The sequence below is a fragment of the Emydura macquarii genome, unplaced genomic scaffold (genome assembly GCF_026122565.2).
Source record: "Emydura macquarii macquarii isolate MOO-44397 ecotype Brisbane River unplaced genomic scaffold, CSIRO-AGI_Emac_v2 contig_1253, whole genome shotgun sequence".
In the NCBI taxonomy this organism is placed as follows: Eukaryota; Metazoa; Chordata; order Testudines; family Chelidae; genus Emydura; species Emydura macquarii.
In genome coordinates this window covers 43,627,417-43,647,480 of record NW_027131390.1, presented here as the reverse complement: position 1 = coordinate 43,647,480, position 20,064 = coordinate 43,627,417, and the positions used below count along the sequence as shown (strand labels likewise).

The following is a 20,064-nucleotide window of genomic DNA, read 5'->3' as shown; positions in this document are numbered from 1 at the left end:
CCTCCCCGCTGGCTGGGAGATAGCTGGTTACTTTCTCACCAGATTCCCCTGGGCACCGAAGTTCTGTTGGCTCTAGGAGTAGCAGCTTGTATTTCTAAAGCCCAAGACAGTCCTTGCCCAAACGGAACAGCTGGCAACATTCCTAGGTGCCAGTCCTGCCCACTTCCTCCCGATTCATCGCTCCTGCCTCATCCTCACCCCTTTCCTCTGATTTGTAGACTTCTCCCCTCCACCCTGGTGCCTCTCTGTACTATGCCAGTCCACGGTGCTGTCAGCACGGCGGCCTGCAAAGTGAGCAAAATGGACTGTTTAGTGAGTTTTGCCTTGCAGCCCATGATGCGCACAGTGCAGCAGGGAGGAACATGGAGGGAAATCGGCCCAGTGCTCTGATCTCAGCTCCAATCCCTCTGGCCCTGCAAGCTGCAAAGTGGCATTGGTGATAGATTTAATACATTTCACTTTGCAGTCTGCTGTGCAGCACTCAAAAATGGCTGAATGGATTTTGTTCAGGCTTTCCAGAATAACTCACCTTTGCGCCGAGACCCAGCATGAAAAAATGTTGGTTCCAGGAACACTTGCACGAGTTACAAATGGCTCAAAATAAGTGCTTAAAAATAGAATGCCCAATTCAAACTGAACTGTAACATCTCTGCATTTTAAATCTTGGGCTCAGGGGACCACATGCAAACCAACAGTGCTTCACTCCCCTGCTTCATATTGTAAGGACTAGAAACCATCAATTAAAAAAAAAAAAAAAAGACATATTGCTCAATCAGGCTATGTTTTTGCTCTCTTCACAAATTCACACAGGTGCAATCGCAAGTAACTCCACAGAAGTTAATGTAATTAGACAGGAATTAGGCCTGATCAGAGACAAAACTGGGATCCTGCCTGAAAAGAACTGAGAGGATGATCAAATTCCATTCATCTCAAAAAGGGTTGCAAGGTACGCAAATGCAATGGTATCTTGATGGGGAAGAGGGATAAAAAAAAGAGGCACTTTATGGGCATAATAGCAACATAAATAGTGAGGCTTGTCACAACATATACAATTTCCTCCACAGCAAGTCTGCTGTCTCTTTGCTGGATAACACCGCTAAACGAGGACTGAACTATCAGAAAGATTCTGCTGGGAAAGAAAAGGGCTCTCACTGAAGAATCCCGCACTGTGAAAGGATTTGAAGGCTGTGCTTTGCACCGAGCATGAAGCATATTCAGAGTCATCCCCTGAATCCTCCAAGATATGTAGATGCTCCAAATATGAAAGAACGGGCAAGGCATTTCTCTTGAGAATTGATTAACCAACTGTATGTAGCAAAAATAAGATGTTCAACAGCGTGCTAGGTTATTGTGTCATTTATTCTCTCCATGATCAGGGTTTCAGCCAGCTTAGAAATACCAAAAGCAGCCTCTTTCTCACAGGATATTGGTTCTCTTTCTTCCAAGAGCTGCAGGCTGGTATGCAAGTTAAACAAGGCTATCAAAAAAAATTTCAAACTTACAGAACGGATAAGGTCTCATTCTGTTTGAGTGCTTGGGTTGGTCAGGTCTCCCCAGGATGCTGTCCCTAGATATAGGCTGAATGAATCCCCATAATCTATCTCCCTCTGACTAGTGAGTGACTGGTAAACTTCAAGCACTGCATGGTAGTTTTCAGTGAGATCAGTCAATTTGGTTGGTGTATAATATATGCCATCATATGCAAACTTGACACAATCAGTCTGGGTCTGAATAGGGACTTGGAATGGTTCTCTCATTACAAGAAGTAATTGTCACTGTTCACACATCCTCACCTTCTAATCAAAGGTTGTGAATAGGCCTCATCTACCTGAACTGTACTGACTTTGTTAGCACTTGCCCTCCCCATTGTTATGTTTCACACCCTTGGATGCATATATATACCTCTTATCTGTGGTTTCCACTTCATGCATCTGACGAAGTGGGTTGCAGCCCATGAAAGCTTCTGCCCGCAGAAATGTGTTAGTCTTTAAGGTGCTACACGACTCTCGTTGTTTTCTTCTATGGTCTGAGTACACTGGTGCTTCTGTGCTGCCAAAAGGCCCAGTGAGATTTCACTATGGAGCAATTTCTGACAAGGAGCTGGTCAATTTCTTTCATGGCATGTCCACTCTTCGAGAGTCAGGTCCAACAATAGCTACTGCGGCACCTAAACCAGAAGCCCACAACAGACAAGCCCTCAGTGGCCTACAATATCAGAAGCCGAGTGGTGCTGTCCCTTAGGGAACCCAAACCAAAAGGACTCATCACAGTCTGATTGCAGCCAGTCCCAGCACTGAATTCTCTGAGCACCAGCGGCGTGTCACGTGGCAGAGCAGCTAGCTGGCAGCCAGTATGCCTGACAGCCCAGTAATCCACATGTACAATGAACAGATAGCGATGGCTTCCTTTTCTGCTGCTGTTGCCTCTTCTGTTGGCAAGAAGGCCACAATGACAGGTCAGTGTCACGGAGAGATGGGGGTTCCACCTGGTGAAAGCCTGTTCTAGAGGCTGTCTCGTAACAAGTGCCAGACCTCGGGTACGATGTGGAGGAAGGTGACTCCTTCCACAACAACTTGCATTGCGGCAGGCAAGCCTCCACAACACCAGGAAATATAATCTCGCAGCAGGTGAGCTCTTTGACAAGGGCTGGCTTGCAGTCAGGGCCATTCAGTGTAAACACATTCTGTGCGGCGAGACGGAACACGACTCTAAGGTCCGGTGTGGATTTCCAGGAGATTGGGGCTCTCAGGTCTGCGCTCTCCCTGTGCGGGGTTTAGGTCACACTCATCCTGCGCATGCAGAAGACGGCCTTCCTCCAGAAGCTGGCAATAACAGGGGCTCTAACCTTGATGTTGTCATCGCGGGCAGGGCTGGTTGCCCCTTCGTTTCCCACTTTCTTCTTGTGACTGGCAAGACGCAGAGGATTTCTTGTTTGGGGTGGCGACACACATCATCATCATCCTTCCCAGGAACTCTTCTACCAGCTGCTATTTGTTCCTTAGGGCATGGACAGCCTTTTCAAAGATCCAGCTGTTTTCCTCCCTATGAAGTCCACACATCTACAGTCGTAGCTCATCCACATTCACCGCCATTGGGGAACTTGGCCTCATCCACTAGATACACTGTTGGCCTTCACTCGCTACCCGCCATCCTGAGCAGAGACTCTTATTGGGTGAGACCAGCTGGGACCAGTCAGCTCCGAGGCTCACGTGGGCAGAGACGGCCACACCATGAAGCAGAGCAGCTTACACTGCTACTAACCACTACCCATGTGGTATAGATCCCCCTTAAATATACAGAAGGAGTTTTGCTACACACTATTGATTTCAATAGGAATGGGGTTGGATCCAAAGTCAAAAATTAGCATTCACAGTCCTCAGTCAAGATCAGATATTGAACAGACCCAAATCTAAGAGGATAGAAAAAACCACAAAGGTAGTGACTTAACGTGACATTATCTCCATTAACATAAATAACATTACTTTTAAGATTCAGTATTTCTAGAATACATAATTGAGATTGATCATAAAAGTAGGTAACACTCAGTTTGTAGGGGGCAGTGTAAGTTTAGACATGCAATGAGATAAGCTGAGATAAGCTTAATGGTTGTGAAAATAAAAATACGGAAACTAGAAAGGTTTCACTGCACAAGGCATTCTCAGTAGGATCTTTAGGAATAGGGCATAAAAACAGAGTACAAGAGTCTTCACAAACAAGGCACACTGCAGTTGAGCTGAATCTTATCAGAGATAATGAACAATGCTGGAAAACTCTTTAAATTTGGATTCTTTCAGTTGCTCAAAAGTACTTGATGCAGCATTGCCCGAAGCACCCTTTGAAGATAAACAGTTAAATACAAAAGATTTTAAAAGCTGCAGCACTAGTTAGGAAACACATATCTAGGTTTGTGGTATCACTTTCATCTGTAAGGATTCTTTCCTTAATGCTTTCCTTAATGATTTAGTCTGCCTGAGCCATTCATATAAACAAGGATGCTTCCTCAATCTAAGTTGTTGTCTTTAAGGAGACAGAGATAATCTAAAAACACAGTTGCTCTTCAAAGACGAGTACACTATATTATGCTTCACATTAGAATGCTGGTAGCTAAAAAACAAATGAAATTCCAGTACAGGGAAACACAAAACTGTATTAGGAACTTAAACAAGGCATTGTACTCTTTCCTTTGATGTGGAAATATAGAAGCCAATATTCCCAGCTGCACCAGGAATGTAAAAACAGGCATCTAGAAATGCAAGTTTCTGGGTGTCTATAACCTCTGTGACAGGGCACACGATACCTAGGACATGAACTGTTGTTGTCTCTTTCCGCATTCAATTTATGCAATATCTTGGCAGAATTTCATTTGAAAAAACAATGAGTGTCTAAGCAGGGTAACCCATGTTTTGATTCCTTGTGACAAGTCCAGCCATTTTAAGGCTTCAGGTTTCAAGAATGGCTCCTCTTCCTCCATTTTATAAATTCTTTAAGATGCAATTTTTAAATTATTAATGCTTCAAGAGAATGCAATGCCAGCATGGCACCACTGATTTTCAGCAGACATCATCATCATCAGCTCACTGTCAAAATAGGCAATTTTTCTGCAATATGAAAACCTTCAAAAACACAACCCAAACCAAGTTGTATTTCTTTTAATCTGTTGCCATTATTTCAGAGAATCAGAGGATTATAACAGAGGTAGAAAATCTCCTAAAATCTGTTTTTTTTCTAAAATGCTGCTGCTAAATATGTTGCATCTTGTATGTTAAGCACAGTGAGGGATCACATATAGGAACAAACTGTGAAAATTCTAAGTTAAAACATAAAATAGAAATAGTTATCAACTGAATGTAAACTGATTTGACACTGCCGAGTAAAATAACTGCTTTCTAATAACATCAGTTTTTCATTTCACCAGCCTTCCTGTTCTTATCTTATCTGAAAGCAGATTTTTAACAAAACAAACTAAGCAAGTAACTAAAATGGAATTCAAATAAAACCTCTTGCACATGTTTCTGCACTGAAGTCAAATGAGTATCGTTTTCAAACTGATGCTGTTTGTACAGGAAAAGTCTAAGCAAACTCTAAATATAAGAACAGACCTACAGGGTCAGACCAATGGTCCATCTAGCCCTGTATCCTGTCTTCTGACAGTGGCCAATGTTACATGCTTCAGAGGGAATAAACAGAGCAGGGCAATTATCAAGTGATCCATCCCCTGTCATCCAGTCCCAGCACCTGGCAGTCAGAGGTTTAGGGGCAAAAATGTAATATATTAACTAAGAATGTTATATCACAATGGCATGAAAGCTGAATTCTTTAACATATTTTAAAATATCTGTAATTAGATTGTAACAACATCAAATCCGTGCTCTTTGTAAGTAGAACAGGTAAGAGTACTTCCCCTTCATCTGATGATAGAGAAAAAAAAATCATTTAGGACATGTCTACACTACAATCTTACGTTGACCTAGGTTAGACTTAGATGTCCACACTATCCGACTTCAGTCGGTGGTGGGCGTCCTCAACCAGAGCTCTTCCACCAGCTGAAGAGGGGCAATAGGGGGGCCTGAGGGCCAGCTTCGTGCAGCTGCCTCCCCGGGCTTCTTGCTTTCTCACTCCGAGCCAGGGGGGAAGCTGCCCTGGGCTTCTTGCCTCCCTGCCCCTAGGAAGCCACCCAGGGCTTCTCACCTTCCTGCTCCAAGCTAGAGGAGGGGATAGCCGCCCAGGGCTTCTCGGCTCTGGTGGGGAGATCTGTGCTCGGGGTCCAGTTGGCTGCCGTACTCCCAGCAGGGAACTGAGAACTGAGACAGTCAACAGCTGATGTAAGGAGCTCTAAGCCTACACAGATACTGTGTCACCCTAACTACACCGAAATCAGCTCAACACTTCTCCAGGAGGTGGAGTAATTATGTCGGTGTAGTAGGGGCACTTCTATTGGCGGGATAAAGCTGTCGTGTGTACACTGACGTAATTAGGTCAACGTAAGGTACCTTACGTTGACCAAACTGTGTAGTGTAGACCAGGCCTTAGCCTACCACCCCTTAATCTAAACTTCTATCTTCTGGAACCCGCAAAGAAAACCAACTTAATCTTTAAAGAGTCCTGTGATTCCAAACAATCACAGGCTTTAGTATGAAAATGCTTTTGTCAACACACAACAAATGAACAGGTCACACCGTAAAATGCTGCAACTTCATTTTTTCATATACGGTAGAACCTCAGAGTTATGCACTCCTTGTGAATGGAGGTTGTTCGTAACTCTGAAATATTCGTAACGCTGAACAAAACATTATGGATGTTCTTTTAAAAGTTTACAATTGAACATTGACTTAATACAGGCTTGAAACTTTACTATGGAGAAGAAAAATGCTGTTTTCCCTTTATTTTAAGTAGTTTATGTTTAACACAGTACTGTACTGTATTTGCTTTTTTTTCCTCTCTCTCTCTCTGCTACTGCCTGATTGCCTACTTTCAGTTTCAAATGAGGTGTGTGGTTGACCGGTTATTTCGTAAATCTGGTGTTTGTAACTCTGAGGTTCTACTGTAGGAGTAGCAATGAGAAATCTTAGTATAAAACAGTGTCTAGAAAATATACTGTGGGGAAAAGATAAAACACATGCTGTATGCATTTCTGTTTGTCTCAGTTAACACACCACCTATGTTCTATGCCACTAAGAATCAGTTCTCATGTATATTACAACCGCATGGGCCAACAGTCCCAAATAAAATGAAAGCAACTGAGGACATTTTAAACAAGAATGACTGAAGCTATGCTTTTGTTGGACATGAAAGTTATCTTGAAGCAGTTTCGTTTGAAAGCTACAAAAAACATAGCGCTAACTTGAAACAATCCATGCAGAGAGCTAAATTATGTACAATATCCAGGATAAAGTTGGTCATTTGAAGAATATAATAGGAACAAAATATGTGAAACCTTTAATCTAAAATTGATTTGATTTAAGTGCTATTGGTAGTATCAAATGTGTGTGTAAGGGTCTGTCTATACTGCAGTGTAAGCCCAGGGTTAGTGGGACTCGAGTCAGCGGGGCTTGTGTGTCTACATTGTATTTTAATGTATTTTAATTTAAATTAATTTATTGTATTTGCTCTCCGTTGCAAGCCCAGCCAGGAGGCTCTCTGATAGTGTGCTTGCAGAGAGGTGATCAGAAGAGAATGGCTAAATGCTAACCTGAGTTGCTGCTGTTCACAGAAGAGGGGGACGGTGGCTTCCATTTTCAGTAGAGTGGATTGCAGATTGTTAGGATAGTGAGAAGTAAGGAAGTTGTCCCATGGAATTGTGGGATACTCCTGGCTGACTCCTGGGACCTGAGTCAAGCGGGGCTGCATCTACTCTGCAAAGCAATAGGGCTCAGACCTTGGGTCCCAGCTGAACTGGAGCTCAGACCCTCTAGCCCTGCAGGATTCTGGGATCCTGGTTCCAAGCCCTGAGTTAGCACAATCACAGTGTAGATGCAAGAGGGATTAGGTGTGATTCCAGGCTCAAGCACCGGCTTACGCTGCAGTGTAGACATACCCTAAGTGAACAACTGCATCAAAAACTCAACTCATTTTGATCAGGAACTTTGACTTTGGCAGACAATGAACAGACAACTAAACTAGAAACTACGCGGGAGAGGGACCCGCCTTCTCTCATCTCTAGTAATATCTTTTATTGGACCCACTTCTGTTAGTGGGAGGGATGAGCTTTCAAATTACTCAGAGCTCTTCTTCAAAAAGAAGAAGGTAACCAGAGCTGAAAAAGCACTCTGCGAAGCTTGAAAACTTTTCCCTTCCACCAACAGAAGCTGATCCCATAAAAGCTATGACTCCCCCACCTTGAATCTCTCCTATCCTGGGACCAACCCAGCTACAACAACACCGCTGAACTAGATTAATTCTGAGCACTGAGATCTGGTATTCTTAAGTCTGTTTTCTAGGCTTCATAATAATTTGATTCCTCTAGTGCACGTGTTCTGAACAGGAACAGATTCTGCTCCTCAGAGCTTTTCAGCTCAAGAGATAAAAATTAGTACTGAAAAATCAGAAGGGGAAGAGCCCAATTTGGAGACTACTGCTGCAGAAACAGGGAGCAAGTCTCAAGACTAAATTAAATAAAGCTAAAACACACCCACTCCTGGAGCTAGCTGATTTTAGACATGAATCCAGGTGCCATGCTTCAAATAAAAGGCTGAATACAGAACAGATATGCGAGATCTGATGGAAGAGACCTATTAGGTCTTCTAGGCCACCGGCTTGCCAATGCAGGAAAAAATAGCAGCAGAGAAGCCGGAAGCAAGGCTTCAGTTTCAGATGGCTTTTTTCCTTGACGGTGGTTTGTCTTAATATGAGCGTGACATGGCAGATCCACATTACACTGAGCTTAGTGATTAAAGTCCATTTTAATTTCTGCAGGTGGGGGGTGGGGAGGGGAGTGAAAAGCTCTGGGAATGTGCAGGAGTCAAATTCTCATAGTGGCTGTTTCCTTATATAATGAAAGGATCTTCCTCTGCCTGGTGGTATTTTCCCGCTGCACGCCCCTTGCTGTGGAGTTACAGTGCTGAAGGAAACATGGTGTATCTAATGGGAAAGGGCCCACCCGGGTCTCTTGCCTCGCTTGCTCTTACCATTGAAGAAGTTCTTGGCCCTGAGGTAGCTGACGCTGAGGCGCAGGATGGAGAGTTTATCCAGGGTAGAGATGACCTCCTCGGGAAAAGGCAACAAGCCAGCAAGCCGCTCCAGTTCCGAGTTTAGTCGGTCCCTGTGGCGCTTGGAGGGGTTTGACTTCACACCTTCCGGGGGCGGCAGCTTCACCCTGCCAGGGGGAGGAGCAAAGGGGGACACATCACAGATGCAACCGCACCAAGGTTTACAGCACTCTCCAGCACACAGCAAGGGTGAGCAAGGTGGCTATGATGCCTGGTGGCCCTCCAAGGGCTGATTTCTTAACAGAACGGGAGCTTTTACTTCAACCCCTGCTTCATTGCTATTCGTATGCTTCCAGCAGCCTGCACACTGATCCACAGAGGACTAACGTATGGACTCTACCCCAGAGAGCTTACAGTTAACCCCTTAGCCTCAAAACAAGAATGAAGTGCAATGGTCCTTCTTCACAGTCCCAGCTGCACTTGCCACCCTGCTACAAGACTTTCTGACCCTAGCCATGGCCTCCGTTGGTCACTAGCTTTTCATTTACCCATGCAAAGGAACATGTGACTTTTCCCAAGGACATTTATTTATTACATTTTAAACAAATGAATCCAGGCACCAGAGGACATTTGTTCAGTGCAGGAGGCAGGGTGCGCTTCGTGTTTGCCTTCTAAAACTACTCTAGAAGTTTTCTGACTTTGAACCCTCGTCCCTTCCATTTTTAGCCCACTCTTGTGTCTGCAAGGGAGCCAGGGGGAGAATGTCACAGACTTCAATCCAGGCAATTCTGGGTGACAGAGTTCCAGCCATTATTAGTTTAGACTGGTCAAAAAGTCTTCATGTTTTTTATATATTTTAAAGATTTCTAGCTAGCACTTGAACTAAACGTTTAAACTAGACGTTAAAATTGACCATTCATCCCAATGAATGGATGCAAATCAATAATGTAGACAGTTTGTGTTGATTAAATTAGTAATTAGATCAGTCCTTTATTTTAACTGCACTGACATTTTTGGTAAATTGTGTCTCTTGAACAATTTCCTAACCACAAAGAAAAGCAAAAAATGAAGAGTTTTGGATGGCACACATCTGAGTAGAAAGCATGGACCTGCGGCTCTGAAGATGTAATCAGATTATTTTATCAATAGTAATAAAATAATTCTGATTCTTCAAGCTGGATAAATCACGGGACAACCTGAAATCCACACAATTCCCGTGATAAAAAGAATATTCGTTCACTTTTTTAAAGTCTATAAAATAAAGAAGAGGCACCGCTTTTAATTCAGGATATTTCAAATGTCCACCCTGGTAACTTCTTTTAGGGCATATTCACAGGCTCTGAACTGGTACAGCCAAACATCAGGGCAACAGCAAAAAGCTATAGAGTTCTTTATCGTAACATACCCCTGGTCAAGTCATTGAAACCCTTAATTAAAACTTCCCAGATCGGTTGTGGATGATAGCTGTAGCCTGTCTTGTATGGAAGAGGAGCACTGAAAGCCCTCCTGATGCGAACGCACACAGAGCATAGATCGTGCCTACATTTTCAACAAATATCCTGCATACCCTGAAAAGGATTTTTTAAAAGGGGTGGGGGATTCACGGGCACCATTTTTGCGAAGCGATTTGGCTGACATTGCATCCCCCTCGGCTCGCAGCCCCTCCTGGACACGGTGCATCCGCCGCTTGGGAAGACACACCGACCGCAAGAGAATCCACTTCCCAGCGCGCCCCAGCGGGAACGCGTAGCGGCCGAGCGAGGGAGCGTGGAGAGGAACCAGGGTTTCACGAACAATTAAAATAGAAAGAGAAGCCGGTGTATAAAGGTGGCAAGGGGGCGCCGCTCAGTCACTCCAGCCCGGCAGCTCCGGGGCAGGGAGCGGGGTGGGGGGAGAGACTTCCTTGGCAGGTGGGTTTTGGATTCATTCTCCCTCCAGCCCACCCCCTTGCTCTGTCAAGTTTGGGGAGCAAAATCGCGCCTGGAGAGCGATGGCACCGGGCACCGGGCACCGGGCACCGGGCACCGGGCACCGGGCACCCCCCCCCCCCCCCCCACCACCACCACCACCACCACCACCACCCCGGCGCGCCAGGCCAGGGGTCCGAGCCTCCCGCCCGCTCCCCCACTTACATCCTCTGCACCGGCTTCCTCCTCTTGCGCCCCGCGTACATCGTCACTGTCTCCTCGGGAGGCTCCGGGCAGAAGGAGCCGGGACCCCGGCCCAGCCGCGCCCTGCTCAGCGCGCTGCGCCCGGGGCGCACCGGAGCCGTGCCAGCCGGGGGCGCATCCTCTCCAAGTGCGCCGCTCCCAGCCGCTGGCCCGCACAGCCCGGGAGCCGGGGCAGCTCTAGCTCCGGGGCACCGCAGCCGGCACTTCAGCCACGATCGCCTCCCCGGCTGCAAAGCGCCCTCGCCTCCAGCCCGCCTCCTGCCGCTGCCCCACGCGGCCCAGCCCGGCCTCCCTCCCCAGTGCACTCCCGGCGGCTAGCGCGCCCAGCTGCCGCAGGACCTTGGGCGACCCCCGCTAGGCCAATGGGAGCGAGGAGAGAAGCCAGACGCCGGGCATCTCCTGGGAGCTGGGCTGCCAGCGCCTCTCTCTCGGCTGGGCGGAAGGAGGAGGAGGGATGACGGCGGGGAAGGCAGGGGACTCGAGGTCTGAGCAGCTGCTTGGTTGGGTGCCCTGGGTCGTTCCTCTGCACACAAAAGCCCCGGGGGTGAGAGCGAAGCTGCAGCACGACAGAGCTCGGAGACGAGGCGCTGGTTAACGGCTGGTTGCCACGGCTTTGAAAGCTGGCGCCAGCTGAGTCCAGTCCACAGACGCTTGTGGGAGGCGTAAGAGGATTGAGGGCAAGACTGCTTTTTCCTAGCTCCCAAGGCCAAAAAGGGGCACGGGGCTCATCTGGGCTGCCCTCCTGCACAGCACAGCCCAGAGAACCTCCTCCCCAAATTTGCAGAGCAACAGCCACCCAACTTCCCCAAAATAATTCCTAGGCCTAGAGCAATCTTGATTTAAAAATTGTCAGTGATGGAGAGAATCCACCTGGCCCCTTAGTAAATTGTTCCAGTGGTTAATTACTCCCACTATTAACAATCCACTCCTTATTTCCAGTCTGAATTTCTTCAGCTTCCACTTCCAGCTGTGGGCTCATGTCAGACCTTTCTCTGCTAGATTGAGGAACCCCTTATTACATATTTGTTCCCCATGTACATGCTTAGAAACTGTCATCAAGTCACTCCTTAATTTCTTTGTTAAGATAGACTGAGCTCCTTAAACTTATCCCTATAAAGCAGGTTTTCTAATCCTTGTGGCTCTTCTCTGAATCTTCTCCACCCCAGAACTGGACCAAGTATTGCAGCAGCCATGGCACTAGTGCTATCTATAGAGTTAAAATAACCTCTTTACTTATACTCACCATTCCACTATTTAAAAAGCAGCAAAGAGCTGCCGTAAGATAGCTTCTCCTAGAAGGCTTAAACCCCAGTGCTAGATGAGAGTAATAAACTAGATCACTGCTAGGCACCCATGTCCCAGCTCCTTGGCCCATTGCTGCTGTCTATTTGTACATTAACTTTTCAGAACATAACTAGTGGGCACGGGTGGGGACTCATCTGCAAGCAGAGCCAGACAGGCCAACTTCACCCCTGCACCATCCTTGAAGAGACTGTGCTCCTGCTGCATGTGTGTTGGCCGGCCCAATCCTGCTCCCTTTGGAGCCCTTGGATGGTTTTGTCCTCAACTTCAGTAGCAACCGTATTGTGGTTCAGATAAAGACTCTGTATGGAAACCCAAGCAGTCAAGGAAACCCAAGCATTTACTACTCTTATAAGAAGATGATTGTGTTTTGCCAGGCTCAGCCAAGGTTGCACTGATTTCTGCCAGCACATCCTTGGAAGACTTTCCTTCTCTCTGAAATTAACTGCTGGGCTCTTATTCCCGCAATGATCTCTCCACACTTGACTTTGGCTGCAACCCCACCTCTGTAGCTCAGAGATCGGCAATAGAAACAGTGGTGTAAATATTCTTTCTGTCCCTTTGAACTGGAAGTTTCCAAGTGCTGCTTTTTCCTCCAGGAAACTGTTGTATTCCACTAGCAGACAAGAGCCCTGGCTATTCATGAACTGGGGATTAAATGTGGGTTGCTAGAGAGAATCTCTCCTCTGTTCAGATATTTTTATTCACATCCCTGACAAATTTCCTAACATCTGGCAACAAAACAGCCAGGAAAGCAGGAAGGTTAAGCTCACGGCACACGCATACATGTGCCCAGTAAATCAGAGATTTCAGAGCACCTTCCTAAGGGACATGGCAAAATCAAAGTTGACCATGACTTTTAAGACAGTGAGGAGATGCTCCAAAGGTCACACACGCAATGATTTTTCCTGCTGCAGGACCCACTTGAAAGCAGTTTGGAGGAAGTCTGTTTATGGTTGATTAGACCAGTTGAATTCTCCCAGACGTTCTGCATATGCCTGCAGAAAGAGTGCCCTCCCAGCCATCTGTTGTACATCACAATGAACTGGAAGCAAGAGAAACACCATGATGATTACATGTAGCAAGTGTTTGGCCTGACAGGTACAGCCAGGATGACAAACAGAGGAGCTAATTTGTATCTGGTCCTTAATTCCCAGCACGCCATACTTATGTTCATCTGCCCGTGGGTGCATGGGGCATGCTATCCTGGCATTTGGCTTTTCTTGGACCCCTCGTTCCCTAGTCACAGCTGTTCCAGAGTCTGCCAGGGCGGTAATAACACATAATGCACCATCAGGTTGTATCAATGGCTAGAGGAAGGGCAACATATACCCACCCTTGCCCTGCCCTGTCTCCACAACCTTCTCCTGCTGCATCCTGGACTCCGAGGGGCCTTCACAAGGTCTTGGAGAGGAGAGTTGAGTGGAACTGATGACTCTGCTGACACCACCCTCCATGCAGGTGTGCGGAAGTCCATGCTTCATCCTCATTATACCAACTATGGGGAGTGAACGATCTTATCTCACTGAAGCTATGCAGCACGAAGGCAGTGTAAGAGGGTAACGTATTCCTCACAAGAGATGGGAAGGCTGGAATGTAGCAGGAAAAGCTACCAAGAGAAGACAGCAGCTCTACATACGCTTTTTTATATCTTCTTTCCTTGTTGCAGTCTCGACCCTCCATCATTTCATCCTTTGTGGTCTGCAAAAGGACTCTCTTGACCTGGCCCCTTCATGCACAGCAAATCTGTTCCGCGTGTGTATCCAGAGTCATAGCTGTTGACAGGACTGACAAAACATATGTTTCTACTACTTTTTACTCCTGTTAACACTGGAAAAATAAAGACAGCTGTGGGAAAGGGGTTGGATTCTTTGGGGATGACCATGATCAATGGAATCGCTAATGAAGACTCTGAACCTAAACTTAGCAACATGAGGGCAGACCCCCACAGCTTAGTCTGCACTACTAAGTTTTGCTGGCATAACTACTTGAGTCAGGAGTGTAAATAAAATCACCTTCCCCCCCAAATGACATAGCTATGCCAGCCAGCAAAAGAGTCAATTTACTGACATAGCCTATGTCATTTGCAGAGCCTTGGTAGTGTAAACAAGCCCTTAGTGTTGGTGAGACTCAGGATGGGCAGATGCGTCTGACCACATAGTGTTTGCAGGATCTAAGTTCCCATCAACAAATCTGTATCAAACATGGAGCTCCCAAATGCCAGTTTTGCCATGTCGCTTTTCAAAGTATAATGACACTTTAACATGTAACAGACGTATCTGTACGGTAAATGGTTTCTTGCTAAATGTACTCATCGGATATTAATAGAACAAGCAGCTCCCTGGACCACAGCTCAGTCTCTCTGGGATTTCTCTTGCAGCTCTCTTATGAATGCTTTGAAGCCACAATCAAGAAAAAGCAAACTGCATTTTAAGGTATAACAAAATAGGTTAACTTTAAGTACATTATTTTCCTCCAAATTTCATCCATCTGCTCGCAAAATACAGGAAGTCATGGAAGTGCAAAATAGTCAAAGTATACACGAACATTTATATATCTATATATATGAGTATATATAACATGTATATAGAACAAGACATAAGTAACTGAGCTAGGCACTGAATACACAGAAAAGTCTCTTCTTCTCTGAACCATGATCAACAGTCCAGTCTCTTTCTGATGCAAACGTATCCTGCAATAGGGTGATGAATAGAGCTTTTAATTAAAACAGGTATTGTCTTCATTGTAACTCCTACAGAATTTAGAATTCTATTCTTCTCTTAGGTTTGCGCCCCGCCATTTTTGCATCATATAATGATGTCTATTAGTGATACCAGTATAATGATGTCAACTTATACCAATGAGTTCACTGGTCCAATCCCTGCTGTTGATGAAGTTATAAAGTATAAACTATAAATAAAATAAAGGTGCTCAGACTGGTAAAACTGCACCCACACTAGGGGCATTGCATTGCTTTAACTAGATTGGCATGTTGGTGGTACAACTACTATGTGTAGACAAAACCATGGGGTGCACAATGAGGGAAGGATTTTTAAAAGTGCTTAACCTGTGTTAACGCAAACAAGGTATCTTTTAGTTCACACAAGCAGGGTCCACATGGGGACAACACTTTAGAGCGCTCTGCCAGGCACACCCCTTGTAGTCTGGACTGCCCTAACTCTTCTCCTGTTGGCTTCAATGGGAGCAGAGTCTGGCCAACAGTGAATGTGTTGGCAAGGTTGAAGCCATTCCCATAAATGTTAAAGGGAGGCAGGCACACATAGTGGGGAAGGAGTCAGACCCTTGAGATGGCTTTGACCCACCAAGGTGAGGGTGACTTTAGGAACTGTAAGTAAATTCAAAGTTGCTTTTTCAGTTGAAAGCATGCACTTGGCACTGCCTTCTAGTCTGATGCAGATTATAGGCACCTTCTTTATTATAACAGCACAGCCATAGTTTTTTTTAACTCAGCTTAGTTTTTATGGATCATAATATCTTTCATTTAATTTGAAAACCCCTTTTGTCCCTGTAGGCATTTGAAATCTACTAAATTACTGATGCCTATTTTTTTGGTTTTGGCTTTGTTAAGGGCCCAAAGTTGTCATTAACGTGAGTGGGAATTGAGGACACTAGGTAACTGAAAGATCAGGCGTTAAATTATTTACCAAAATAACAGACATTCCATACCATTAACCAAGCCTTCTTGGTATCTGTTTATAAGGAGAGGAGAAACACTTAAAATTACTGTACTAAAGAATGCAGGAGTAGTGTTTGGTGCTGATGTAGGCTCTTTGCATTTCTAGCACTGGGCTTTCCATGGATAAATATACGTACATTGGAGCTGACTGGAAACAATGTTTTTTCTCCTATGAAAAATTTCAACTTTTTGGTGTAAAAATCAACTCCCCAAATATTTCCATTTAGAAATGCCACCATGGTGTCTCCCGAGAGCAGTAGTTCAGGTACCTTGTGTTCCCATTCTCCTCTACAGGCCTGTCTCCCTGGTGGGACTACATCACCCATGACACACCACATTCTCCTCTTGTGGTGAGGGGACGCCATCCCTCATGGGAGTCTCATGGCCATGGCGTATCATGGAAGATGAAGTCTGGCTGGGGAGCACAGCCTACAGGGGGAGAATAGGGACATGAAGCACTCAAACTACAACTCCCATAAGGTACTGCTGAATCAAAATATTTGGATTTTTGGCCAAAATCAGAAAACTTTTCACTTCTTTGGCATTTGGTTTTTCAATGAAAAAATCAGAAATTTCCACAGAAAGTGGATGCTTTGAATACAAAACTGCATTTTGTCAAAATCCCAATGTATCCATCTAAAAACAGTTTGACAGAAAATATTCTACCAGCCTGAATGTACACAAAACTTCCCAATATTTTTTCCACTTAACTGACAGTAATTGGGTTATTGTGGCTTCATTTGAATACAGAGGACTTGATTCAATGAAGCACTTAAGTTCTTTGCTAAATAAGGATGGAGCTAAGCACATGCTTGAAGTTAATTAGGTGCTTAAGTCGTATTGAGGTCAGGAGGGACGGACTCATGCTTAACTTTAGCAAGTGTGTAATTCTTTTGCTGAATTGGAGCCAGAAAAAGGACAATGGATCTGGGCAGGGACACTCATAACTTTGTTCGGAGGCAGAATCCTAGTGGAGGCACTAATGCATTAAGTTTTGTGAAAGCCCAGAAGTTTGATATAATGGATAATCAATGACATGACAAAAATACAGATGAATTGTTGAACACCGTGGCTTTAAGATCCCATAGTTCATAACTAGAAAAGGGCTGGGGGAAAAAACAAAAAAATCACGTGGTGGGTCATTGAAAATGATTTCAGATGGGTAAAATCTTCTTGATCAGCTGAGTGATCCAAAAGACAAACACGCAATCCCTGATTTTAGATTGCTCTGTGTGAGTCTTCTGAGTTACCTGATTAAGTTCAATTGAAATAAATTACAAATAAGTGGATAAGTTACAATGCAGTAAAGCGTTCAAGATAGTATTTTCTCTGCATGCCCAAACAGGGATTAAGGCTGTATGCTCAAGTATCCAGTAGGCACATAGGGAGAGACAAATAAAAGGCACATTAGTATACAAAGAGGACTGTTGCCATGCAATGACACGTTGCTACATTGCTAATTATCCCCTGCGACATCAAACATTACACATTATATATTTATACAGAATGACTAGGCAGGGCTTTGAAGCAGCCACATAGAGCAATAGCTCTAAGTCAACTATGTTCCAATCAGGGTCATGGATTTGGCATCAGAGTGCATGACACAACAGAAAACAACACATTGGGTCAAATCCTTCTCCCGTGTACTATTCAATGGACTTGCACTAGAGTAACTAGGAGAATCTGGCCCAGTGTCCTTTATATATATACCGGGCCAAATTCTGGGCTGAACTATCTCTTGTGCAACTCCACCGAAGTCATTGTCATTGCATAAAATATAAGTCAACACAATACATAGCCTTCCGTATCTCTTAACTGTCATGGCTTTTGATAAATAAGTCAGCATAGCACATAGAAAAGTTACTATAAGTCTTGGCTATTTTTATGTGGGGAAAACGGCTATATGGCCAATACATGTAAAGAAAAATAAGTCAGTTTGAGGCATATAGGCATTTTTGTTAGCACTGCTACACTTGGGTTGATTTCAGTCATTTGGTGATGTGCAGTCATTTGAGTGGTAGATATTGTTTGGATTTACAAGTGTCCACATTGCATATCCAGATGGTATCAGACATGACTTGCTAATAGACAAGAGCACATGTGCAAATAATGCTTGCGGAGGCTGCAACCATATCTTCGCCCACTTAAATAAGAACTCTGAGCTTCAGTGTTTGAGCAGGAAACCAGACAGCAGCCTTATGGCATTTCTATTGCAGCAGCTCAGGCATTTTCCTGACATCTGTGTCCATTGTCTGTTAAATTACCTGAGCTGAAAAACTCAAAGTACTTGTTCCAGGTTGTTTAAAGCTTATTGTGGCTCAGTTACTTTAGTGCCTAATCCAGTTATTGATTCTTAATTCTCCTTCGTTCTGCTCAGAAGAATGAGCAGAAGACAACCGGTTGAAAGGGTTATAGTTTCTTTACTACAAAATGCATGAGCATTCAACTTTGTCTCTGTGGAATTCACAGTTGAGTGTCTCAGGAATGTGTATCTGTTCACTTAGAAAAAGTCACCAACAGCAACAATTATAACGATATAGAAATATTCACACATTAATTAAAAAAAAATGCTTGCTGATCATGGCCATAAAATCAGTCCACAGCCGGGAGCAGGGTCTTTTCTTTCTCTATTGCTCCATTCCCCCTCAGTACCTGGGGAAACACACACTGTCTCTAGCGACTGTCGGAGTAAATTCCATGGAGGCATTCTCTTCATTTTGGTGACACTGCGGAGCAGAAAAAAGAGAAATGAGTCAGAATTGCAATCAGGCAAGGAAAAAAGGAGGAGCACAGCCATCAGCATTTCAGCAGAGCAATGAAAGGGGAGAATTCATAGATTCATAGACTCCAAGGCCAGAAAGATCATTGTGATCATCACTCTGACCTCCTGAATAGCACAGGCCATAAAACTTCCCCAAAATAATTCCGAGAGCAGATCTTTTAGAAAAAGATCCAATCTCAATTTAGAAATAGTCAGCGATGGAGGATCCAACCATGACCTTCAGTAAATTGTTCCAATGGTTAATTTCTCTCACCGTTAACAATTTACAGTTTATTTCCAGTCTGAATTTGTCCTAGCTTCAACTTCCAGCCATTAGATTGTGTTATACCATTCTCTGCTAGGCTGAAGAGACCACTATCAAATATTTGTTCCCCATGTAGGTACTTACAGACTGTAATTAGTTCACCCCTTCACCTTCTCTTTGTTCTGCTAAATAGATGGAGCTCCTTGAGTCTATCCCCATAAGGCATGGTTTCCACTCCTTTAATCATTCTCATGGCTCTTCTCTAAACCCTCTCCGATTTACCAACATCTTTCTTGAATTGTGGACGCTGGAACTGGACACAATATTCCAGCAGCTGTTGCACTGGTGCCAAATACAGAGGTAAAATAATCTCTCTACTCCTATTCGAGATTTCCCCATTTATGCACCCCAGGATCACATTAGCTCCTTTGACCACAGTGTCACACTGGCAGTTCATGTTCAGCTGATTATCTACCAGAACCCTAAATCTTTTTAAGATTCCTGCTTCCCAGGATAGCCTTCCCACTCCTGTAAGCATGGCCTACATTCGTTGTCTGTAGAAGATAACCTTTAAGCCAGATATGGGGACTCGTAACAGCTGGATGCAGATGTGAGAGAACATATTTACCCTCCTGCATTGATTGGAAATCAAGTCATCTGGACTTGAACTCTGGGTCTGCCACAACAGAGATGAATGTTCTAACAACTAGGCTATACTCTAGTGGGTCTCTCTCAATTGCTCTTGTTGGAGCTGTCCTACTTTGTATAAATCATTAAATATGCATTGGCCTGCAGAAAACCTTGTGCTGAGGCCACTCACCTGGGATATAGGAGATCCAGGTTCAAGTCCCTGATCTAAGACTTGAATCTGGGATTCCCACATCACAGATGGGTCCTTCACTTTGACCAGAAATGTAATCCTGGACCTGAGACACTTTCCCATCAAAATGGATACATCATTCCCATTAAAAGTTTTCCTTCTGATGAATTGGCATTTTCCAGTAGAAAAAACATATAGTTGAAAAATTCCCAACCAGTTCTATTTTGGGTTCCTAATTTGGGACACTGGAAACAGCTGTGATTTTCAAGAAATGCTGAGCACCATTTTGTGAAAAAGGCCCCTTTAAGGTCTCAAGTTAGGTGCCCACAAAAATTAGGCACCCAAAATCACTAGCTACTTCCCAAAATCTGGCTCTCAGGCCAGAAATAGTTTGTACTATTGG

General features: G+C 44.5%; 2 protein-coding genes across 2 annotated transcripts in view; both read right to left on the bottom strand.

Moving 5' to 3' along the window:
- Positions 1-11,467, bottom strand: part of LOC137154061 (aryl hydrocarbon receptor-like) — an 88,596-nt gene extending 77,129 nt beyond the window's left edge. The window contains exons 1-2 of the mRNA XM_067549796.1: positions 10,778-11,467; positions 8,625-8,812 (exon numbers count right to left, since the gene is read on the bottom strand). Of these exons, the coding sequence (XP_067405897.1) occupies positions 8,625-8,812; positions 10,778-10,818 (229 nt within the window). The 5' untranslated portion in view covers positions 10,819-11,467. The remainder of the gene's footprint in view (positions 1-8,624; positions 8,813-10,777) is intronic.
- Positions 11,468-17,241: 5,774 nt separating this feature from the next.
- The window catches only part of LOC137153378 (aryl hydrocarbon receptor-like), a 107,031-nt gene continuing 104,208 nt past the window's right edge, over positions 17,242-20,064 (bottom strand). The window contains exon 11 of the mRNA XM_067548630.1: positions 17,242-18,541. Coding sequence (XP_067404731.1) covers positions 18,461-18,541 — 81 coding nt within the window. The 3' untranslated portion in view covers positions 17,242-18,460. The remainder of the gene's footprint in view (positions 18,542-20,064) is intronic.